At 41.0% G+C, this 10115-nt stretch overlaps 1 protein-coding gene across 1 annotated transcript; it reads left to right on the plus strand.

The window, feature by feature from the left end:
• The first annotated feature begins 612 nt into the window (after positions 1-612).
• Positions 613-5065, plus strand: LOC133434986 (gamma-enolase-like). Its single transcript, XM_061717096.1, has 13 exons — positions 613-769; positions 1431-1516; positions 1641-1736; positions 1848-1906; positions 1990-2059; positions 2160-2293; positions 2383-2605; positions 2695-2892; positions 3311-3387; positions 3716-3840; positions 3965-4073; positions 4471-4529; positions 4669-5065. Exons 1-13 carry the CDS (start codon positions 732-734, stop codon positions 4736-4738), a joined length of 1344 nt encoding a protein of 447 aa, XP_061573080.1. The 5' UTR covers positions 613-731; the 3' UTR covers positions 4739-5065.
• The last annotated feature ends 5050 nt before the right edge of the window (positions 5066-10115 follow it).

Here is a 10115-nt window from a genome sequence, read left to right on the forward strand (position 1 = left end):
TGATGTGCAAGTCACATTCTTCTCACCACACATGCATATTCCTACGACCCCCCCCTCCCAATTGCAATGATGTCCACACGTCATTTGAAATCTGAATGATATATCCATGTAGAACAGCCAATGAAAACCTTTATTTCTACTGTATGCTTTTTATCTTTAATTACACCTTGACTATTTTTAAATGTGCTCCTAGCAGTCACTGCTCCTGTCTACCTGTCTCCTTGTTTCCTTTCATCCTCACTGTTAGATCTCCAATGTTCCCTGATAAGGCGCCTGTTTTAGTGAGGTTTTTATAGACGTGTATCCTCCAGTGGTGTGTTTGTAATATCTTCCTGGCGTACACATCTTAACAGAGATGTTCGGTATCTTCTTTTCAACAAATGACTTCTTCAGAACAGCAAAGCAGCTGTTACATATTACCTTTTTATTAAAGCACAATATTTTCTAATCTAATGTGCATTACCATGGTGAGCTGGACAAAATTGTGATGGCATGAAGCATAATAATGAATGTCCCTAATTAAAGTGCAGTTTTGAGCAGATAACCTTCCTGTAGCCCAACTAACATAAGAAAATCCACACAAGTCCAGCTATTTCATCCTATCCATCCTTTCGTTCCCTCCCCTGCTCTCCATCTTCCAATGACTCATATGCTCCCCCTCCCCCCTCGTGTCATATGTTTGCGCCACTTCTCCCACCAGCCCTCACTATCTTTCCCTCATTCACCCACGTATGCTCACTCTGTTCACCAGGATCCAAACAAACTGCAGGTAATGTTAAAAAAGATTCATCTATTTCTTCATTCCCTCTAAGCCTCCTCCTCTTCCTTACCTTTTAGCACATCATCTTTTGCTTGTGGGCGTCTTGGTGTGTCAGCTCATTTTTGGTTTATATTATCAATGACTGAGACAGCACAGGAGATAAATTGTTTAGTGGTTTGCAAAAGGTTGAGAGTATATTTCTAAAACGGCATGCATTATTGGCTTCTGATTAATGTTTCTGTCTCTCACTGTGTGTATGTGTGCCTGTATGTATGTATGTATGTATGTATGTATGTATGTATGTGTGTCTGTGTGAGAGAGCCTCTTCCCAGGGAGCCTCTCTTTCACAGCTTTCCAACCATAAGGCTGCGTCACTGTAATCACTGTGTCTGAGAGGATGCGAGTATGAAGACCTTGGGACTAAAGTGAAATTGAAGCTCTTGCATGCAACTGCTGGCTGGAGTGAACTGCATCCTTCGTGACTGCTTTCAGCATTTTTAGCTTCATCATTCTGCACGACTTGTGCATTTGCATCTTCTCATAAAAATTAGATGGCGTTTCTGATTGCAGCATTAAAGCTGGATTACAATCTGCAGTAAAAAAATACATTGTGAAGCTAACAAGCTTTTTTTGGGGGGGGTGGGGGTGTTGCTGTTTTTTTTTTTTACAGGATGTCTATTGTGAATATTGTTGCCAGAGAGATCCTGGACTCCAGGGGAAACCCCACTGTGGAAGTAGATCTCCACACAGGCAAAGGTCGAAAAAACAAAAAATCCATCCAATAAATAAATAAAAACTGCCACTGCTTTCTCTTCCACAACCTTTTACACTTTACGTGTATCTCCTCCCCCAACTCGCATATCCCCCATCTCTAATCCAGGTCTGTTCAGAGCAGCTGTGCCCAGTGGTGCGTCTACTGGCATCTACGAGGCTCTGGAGCTCCGAGATGGAGACAAGACTCGCTACAAGGGCAAAGGTGAGCGTTTACATGATGCATCCTCTCGTCCGCTCAACCCCCCCACCCCACCCATCTGCCATTCTGTGAGAAAATACACACAGATTTCTCATGGCTCTATTACCATCTAAGGTGTGACCAAAGCTGTTGCCCACATTAATGAGAGCCTTGGACCTGCCCTCATCCAGTCTGTAAGTTCCAACAATAAAACATAGGAGGGAGGGGGGGCGTGATAAAGTGTTTGCCGTTTGATTTAAACTTTGCTTTCTTCCAGGGAATCAGTGTCCTCGAGCAGGAAAAACTGGACAACCTGATGATCGAAATGGATGGCACTGAGAACAAATGTATGCTTACATTTCATGTTCAAAGATATTTGTGCTGACATACTCTCTCACCAGTGTGTGGCCTACCTGCTGCATTCATGTGCTTGTTTGTTCCTTCCAGCCAAGTTTGGAGCCAATTCTATCCTTGGAGTATCACTGGCCATATGCAAAGCTGGCGCAAAAGAGAAAGGTGTCCCCCTTTACCGTCACATTGCTGATCTGGCAGGAAACAGAGAACTAATCCTCCCAGTTCCTGTGAGTTTATTTTTTGAAAGAAAAAAAAGTAAATTCCATACAGAAGCATTCAAAAACATAAATATTTTTTCCTTATGCCTCTCTTTTAGGCTTTTAATGTCATCAATGGGGGCTCTCATGCTGGTAACAGACTGGCCATGCAGGAATTCATGGTTCTTCCTGTGGGTGCAGAGTCTTTCCGTGATGCTCTGCGAGTGGGAGCAGAGCTCTACCAGACACTGAGAAGTGTCATCAAGGAGAAATATGGTCAGGATGCCACAAATGTGGGAGATGAAGGAGGCTTTGCCCCAAATATACAAGAGAACAGCGAAGGTAAATACTGCAGTCACCTGAAAAGGCCTCCCTTCTCTCTGCCTTTAGATAACCGTGTTATCTTGCGTCCTCCTTCTCTTTCCTGCTAGCTCTGGAACTGATAAAGACGGCCATAGAGAAAGCAGGTTTCACTGATAAGGTGGTGATAGGAATGGATGTCGCTGCCTCAGAGTTTTTCATTGAGGGAAAATATGACCTGGACTTCAAGTCTCCACCCAATGCTGCCCGCAACATCAGCGGTGAGAGCCTGGCCAACATCTACCAGGGCTTCATTAACAACTACCCAGGTGAGTATTGTGATGATTATATGTGGCGTTCTCCTTCTGAAATGGATTTGTCAGTAACATGTTTTATGGTGCATTGAAAGATGGGGAGTTTATTGATTTTTAAAGATGTCTGAGCCACAGTCTCCTGGAAACAACACCAGTGCTACTGCGTCACTGTTTCTATCTAAACAGACCCACCCATGGCTCTTCTTTTTTGTACCCTACCTTTGACATTTTTTCAGATGGCTCATTTTTCTGTGGAATATAGTCTTTTCTTTTGAAACATACAGCAGCTTTGTGAGTAGCTATCCTGTCAATGTTGGGCATAAGGCTGTTGCATCTTATGTGTCATGTTAGCGGAGTTAGTGGACTCTCTCTACCCATGCCAGTGTGGCTCACATAGAAAGATAATCTTCCCATACTCATCTCTTTCCTTCAGTGGTGTCTATTGAAGATCCATTTGATCAAGATGACTGGCCTGCCTGGTCCCAGTTTACCGCCTCAGTGGGCATCCAGGTGAGAGATGATAGTATATATGTTGCTGGAACTGAATAATCTCACTGGACCCTGGGTTATTGATCTAGTATTGGTCTTCATTCTAAAAGTAATGGTCATAATATCCCCAATATTTCAAGGGATGTAGCACAGGGTATGAAAAGCTTAACAAAGTATTTATTGCTTATTTTTCAATCAGCATTGAGTTCAGTTCAGTTCCATTGTTGTGTCAACCCAGTATGGGTATATATAAAGTCGAAGCAAACATTAATAGTATAAATGCCTCTTTAGGCAGATCAACATCATGGCCCGTAGCTAATAAAATACCTTTGCTCTATGCGTTGTGCAGGTGGTTGGAGATGATCTGACTGTCACAAACCCACGCAGGATACAGCGCGCTGTGGAGGATAAGGCCTGCAACTGTCTGCTCCTCAAAGTCAACCAGATTGGATCTGTCACGGAGGCCATCAAAGCGTACAATAACTTTTATTCTTATAGTTTCATATAGAAACCTAAACATGTGCTTACAGATGCCTACAGCAGTTTTGGAGTGTTTATTACATTTCCAATTTCCGCTCTGCCTGTCCCTGCTCCCCAGTTGCAAACTGGCCCAGGAGAATGGCTGGGGTGTGATGGTGAGCCACCGCTCTGGGGAAACAGAAGACACTTTTATAGCTGACCTGGTGGTTGGTCTTTGCACTGGACAGGTAACGTAACGCCATGACCATTCCCCATTTCATAATGTAATGGACTCTTCAGTAATACTGAACTGACTCGGTGCACACTAGACGTTTTCACACAGCAACATCATGACACTGTGGTAGTAAAGCTTGGTAATTAGAAAATTAAAATAATAACATATTATGAACATGTCAACACAAAAGTCACTTCATCCCACTGATGATGATATACCACAACTTCCCTATCTCTATAATAAAGGCTCTTGTTGCTTGATTCCTGTTAATCAGTCAAATCTTTACATATTATTAGACAAAGCAATTTCAACTAGGTTTAATGTCATCATAGGACCAAAATATCTGTTTTCCCTTTGCTGCCTTAATACTGAGCTTCAGAAACAATCTTGGTATATTTGCATCCCATCAGATCAAAACTGGAGCTCCTTGTCGGTCTGAACGTCTTGCCAAATACAATCAGCTCATGAGGTGGGTTTTATTCCATAAGCTGCATAATTTGTACATTCATAATAAACCATCAATACCACTTAAAAGTATTTCTCTGTCACATTCATCATCTTGCACTTCATTGATGTCTGTTTTCATCTTCATTTTCTCGTCTTCTAAGGATTGAAGAAGAGTTAGGTGACCAAGCCCGCTTTGCTGGGCACAACTTCCGCAATCCCAGTGCCCTCTGAGCCCCAGTGCCTTCACCAGTGGAACACAATACAGAAAACATGCAGAAGATGTTACATTTCCATTACCAGAAAGGTGGTTTATAATGAATTGTCTCAGTGGATATCAAAACACAAAAAGTCTGAACAATGAACAAATCACACGTCATAATTACAATATATTAATCTAACAAGTAAACGTGTGAAGTCCAACTTTCCACATTCTTCTGACTGCCTCCTTTTCAAGTGTTTCAGTCTTTTCTGTAGTTGTGGTTGTAGTTTCCGTTCTCTTCGACATCTTGTGACAGAATTGTGTGTGTTATTTTGTCAAAGGTTAGGATCAATAAATATGTGCATATATGTAACCGCTCTCTTTGTATTTTTTTTAGACACTTCCACATGCAGGCACATGTACACATAAGCTGTTTGAAAGGGCAGGTAAAGATATTATCCCAACTATATTTATGACCATCATTTTTATCCTTCATTGGGCTGGTTTATTTATTGAATCATTTATAAATAATTTGATTTGATAATTCCTGGATGTGAATGCATAAACAGACTAAACCAGTAATGCATGGAACGTTGCTTTACTTCTAAGTGTGCAAGTTGATTTTCTGAATAAAATATTATGTGCTACAGTTAATCAGACTCACAGCTTTATCAAATATGAAGCACTAAATGGCCAAAGTATTTCTTTTCCCACTCTATTCTTTTTTTTTTTTTTTTGTTCTTTGGGACATAACATAGGCCCTGTCCAGAGCATAGACCTGTTTTTAGCGCAGCTTCAGTGTGGGGTTTAACCCTCATTTTTGCCCAAGGAAAGGTAAGCTGGGCTACAGCAGATCTTCCTGTTCCTTAATGGGAAAAACTGGGTATAGATGATGGATAGATAACAAAAGTAGGGAAGAGCCCTTTGGTTGGGTATTGACTTCTCCAGGGTGTACACTGCTTCTCATCTGTTATCAATGAGAGGAACTCCTGACAGTCAACACCTTCCATCTTGAGTAGGGTTGTGAATGAATGAATTGCAGGAAATGCACTATCATTAAAACACAATTTTGATGTTCCGGGTGCCTTTGTTTTACACAAACAAATGCACATGGCTACTTAACCATTTATATGGCTTTCTGTTGCAAAGATCCACTAGTCGTGCCTATTTCTTACTTCCTTTTCTATCATCTGACTTCCTAGTATCTTTTCCCTCTCACTAATTGGTTGGGTGGTTCACACTTCATTAGCTTGATTTATTTCACCTGTGCAGTCTTGTCCTATTTAAACATCCCTCACATCCCTCACTGTCATTCAGACTTTAACTTCTACATGGGGCGGCAGAATTGATCAGAATCATGTTTATTTGGCCAGGTCAGACAAGACATGGAATTTGACTCGGTTATTTTTGCTCACTCTACAGATACGGAACCATGTGTGTTTCTCTTTTCCCCCATGCACTTCTAGCATCCACATTGGCAATAAATGTCTTGAATGTGAAGTCAAGTTTTCATGGTCTCCTTCATGTGCATCCTGACTGATGCCCGTCACAATAGTTTAAACCCTCCTCCTATTAAATACAGTCAATAACTTTGGCGGATTATTGGTGAATATTAAATTATCTCTATTAACATTAAAACGTTTTCTTAATATAATCATGCAGCTAAATTAAAAAAATTATATAATCATAGAATGTAGTTTTAGTGAAGTTACCAAATATGGTCTCTTGTCCTGTAAAGCAGGGGTTTTCAATTGCGGCCCCCGGGCCCCCCTGCCCTGCAGGTTTTAAATGCTACTCTGCTTTCAGAACACGCTTATACAATGAGCTGTGTCATCAATAGAGATCTGCAGACCTTGATGACAAGTTAATGAGGACCATTAATTATAATCAGGTGTGTTGATGTTTAAGGCTACATCTAAAACAGTGTTTCTCATGTACAAAATATCTATTATATATTTATTTATTTATTTTATTCTTGTTGTTTCTGTGTGTGTTGATTCTTGCTGAGTGTTATGCTGTCATGTGGAGCTGCTAAACAGATTTTCACAGCAATGTTGGAAACAATTTTTACAGTGACAATAAAGGATTCTATTCTATTCTATTCTATTCTATTCTATTTTATTCTCAACCCTGGTCCTCAGGACCCCTTGTCCTGCATGTTTGTACATGAATATAAATACCTAGGTGTCTGGATCGATGACTCCCTCACTTTTAAGCCGCATATAGAGACACTTGTGAAGAACCTGAGGATAAAATTGTGTTTTTACTTTAGAAATAAGCTGTGTTTTTCCTTTAATGCTAAGAAGCGACTTGTTGCTGCTACCTTTTTACCAGTACTAGATTATGGAGATATTTCGTACATGAATGCTTGTGCTAAATGTCTTCATATACATCAATACTGCATATTCTGCTTCCCTGAGGTTCATTACAAATTGTAAACCATTGACACATCACTGTGAGTTATACTCTCGAGTTGGATGGTCTTCTCTGGCTACCCGAAGGCTCAGTCATTGGTATACTTTTATATATAAGGCAATGCTTGGTCTGCTGCCTTCTTACATCTGCTCCTTGATTGTACAGAGAAGTCCTGGTTCTTACTCGTTCCGTTCACAAGACTACCTGTTGCTTTCTGTTCCTTTTGCCCGTACTGAACTGGGTAAAAGAGCCTTTGTTTATTCTGCTCCTTCAGCCTGGAACACATTACAAAATGACTGGAGGCTAACAGGGTTAACTTCTTTGAGTACTTTTAAATCTAAATTGAAAATACTTGAGGCCGACTCCATTACATGTACCTGTTTTTTGTGATTTGCTTGCTTTTTAAATTTTATTTTAATTGTATTTTATCTGTTGGTGTTTTATCTGTCATTTGTAACTAAGTGTTGTAATTGCTGCTGCCTATCTTGGCCAGGTCTCCCTTGGAAAAGAGGTTTTCCTGGTTAAATAAATAAATAAAAAATGCGACTGCAATTTATTTCATATATTGAACATATGTGCGAAAAAACTGTCCATCTCTGTAAAAATAGATTTTCAACCTGACCAGCTCACAGAGATTGAAACAACAACAATACAAACAGGAGCCAAAATCTGAACATTTGCTCTACAAAAATGACACCTTTAATCCCCACATCTTTTCAGTGATGTGAGTGGGCTTGCTTCATGTGTGCAACACATTTCTTTTTTTCCTTTTTACTGTACAATACAGTATGCATTACTTTCAACATATTTTTTTCCAAAAATAACCATCTCCATGAGGAAAAAAAACCAGCAGCAACAGCTAAACAAATAATCAAAATGTCAACAATTGCTCTGCAAAAATGTCAGCTTTAATTCCCACACCTTTTCAGTGAGTGGGGTGGGCTTGCTTCATGTTACAGATCAGTGGCGTCAATTCAGTGGAAGCTAAGGTATGGCAAGGTTACGAGTCACAGAACTTAACTAGAGTATCAATCAACACGTCCAGCAAATACTCATCACAGAAGTCTGCTATGTAGTTTATCTGTGTGGTCAAGAAAATTGGAACTTTTTCAAATGCAGTCTCGCTCACTGCAAAAACTCAAAATCTTACCTGGAATATTTGTCTTATTTCTAGTTAAAATGTCTCATTTTTAGTCAAAAAATCTCATTACACTTAAAACAAGAGTCATCACCAGAAAAATAACTTGTTATTTGACCATTTTCACCTGTTTCAAGTAAATATTCACTTGAAATAAGTAGAAAAATCTGCCAGTGGGACAAGATTTATCTTCTCATTACAAGCAAAAAAATCTTGTTCCCCTGGCAGGTTTTTCCACTTATTTTAAGTGAAAATCTACTTGAAACAGGTGAAAATGGTTGTTTTTGAGTCTTGTCTGAAGTGTAATGAGATTTTTTTTTACTAAAAATTTGACATTTTAACTAGAAATAAGACAAATATTCTTGTTAAGATTTTGAGTTTTTGCATTGTAAAATAACTAGTGAAATCAATCATGGTGTTCTGATTTGCATTTGTACTTATTCTATATGTATTAAGTAATAGAATAATCAATACAAATAGACACAGAGTAATTCAATAAATGTATTTAAAAAACAAACATTTACATTTCCCCCTGAAGCCAAGGTGTGGCGGCTGCCATACCTTGCCATACCCAATTGACGTCCCTGTTACAGATCCTCTCAAACCGATTGCAGGTGAGAGATTGCCATATGTAATCGGGGAGTTGTGGGACCTGAAGCAGCAGAGTTTCTCCCAGCTGACAGCAGAGGGCGGCCGAGCAGAGCTCACTCCCTGTCATCGCCGCCGCTGCTGCTGCTGATGATGATGAAGGAAGGCTGGCGGCACGCAGGCGCACCGCGCACAGTCTCCGGCCCGGTTGTTATGGTTACCACACAATAGGAGACGGGACAGGGGGCTGCGCGAAGGGGAAAGGAGAGGGAGGAACGACAGGAGCGAGGAGGAGGAGGAGGAGGAGGAGGAGGAGGAGGTCTGCAGAGCCGCTTGAGTGGACACACCGTTGTAAGCTTCTCCCATATAGACAAGAGAGCCGCTGGACGGATGCATAACCCAAGAAGACACTTTTAATGACGTGCATTGTTTTATTATTACAGTTGAGTTGCAGCATTCTTTGTTAGGTCACTAAAAATCTATAAAAAAGATATGCTTTTGAATCCACCTTGCAACATTTTGTGCGAGATAAGTGGTAAACGCCGTAGGCTCTGCGTCGATTTAACGCAGAACCATAATTCAGGCTTTATTCAGTCTGAACAGGGCCTCTCTATACAGTAAAGGTGACTCTGGAGGGACCAGTCAAGAGAGACCCTCCTTCTTGGTCCCCTCCCTCTTCAGAGTTTTGGCCCTCACTCTGCGCCTCTTGCTGCGTTCCATTTACCTCGGAAGTCGGAACTCGGAACTGGGAATGACGTCACAGCCGAGTTATCAGCGTTCCAGTTACAAACTAGGTAAACAAGTTTGTAGTTCGCATATACCACATGAAAAACGTAAATTACACTATAGCAGCATATATATGCCAAACAATACTTGTATACGACTGATTTAGTGTGACCAAAACTAGAATGAAGTGCTACGAATTTTTACAGAGCTCTCTTCTACTGTTTACAACCGGGGCAGCCATCTTGGAATGTGAACTCGGGGGTGGTGAAGACTCTCCCACTTTCCCAGTGGGAAATCCCACTTCGAGGGGCGTTCCAGTTGAAAATTCCGACTGGGAACTGGGAAATCCCCACTTCCGAGGACAAATGGAACGCGGCATCTCTTCCTCTTTCTCTCCTCCTCCTCCTCCTCCTCCTCCCTCAGCAGACTCCCTCCCCTCTCTCCTTATGCAAATCACGCCCTCACCACTCTCCCTTTCCCTCACCCAACGTGCATCCCTCTTTTCTGGCTCACCCCTCCACTAATATTGTGAATGTAAGATC

This window comes from Cololabis saira, chromosome 3, assembly GCF_033807715.1.
Source record: "Cololabis saira isolate AMF1-May2022 chromosome 3, fColSai1.1, whole genome shotgun sequence".
Lineage (NCBI taxonomy): Eukaryota > Metazoa > Chordata > Actinopteri > Beloniformes > Belonidae > Cololabis > Cololabis saira.

Coding starts and splice junctions, on each gene's coding strand:
- LOC133434986 (XM_061717096.1), top strand. CDS start 732: ATGCTCACTCTGTTCACCAGGATCCAAACAAACTGCAG. Junction 2,294..2,382: donor AACTAATCCTCCCAGTTCCT/GTGAGTTTATTT, acceptor CCTCTCTTTTAG/GCTTTTAATGTCATCAATGG. Junction 3,841..3,964: donor GTCACGGAGGCCATCAAAGC/GTACAATAACTT, acceptor CCTGCTCCCCAG/TTGCAAACTGGCCCAGGAGA.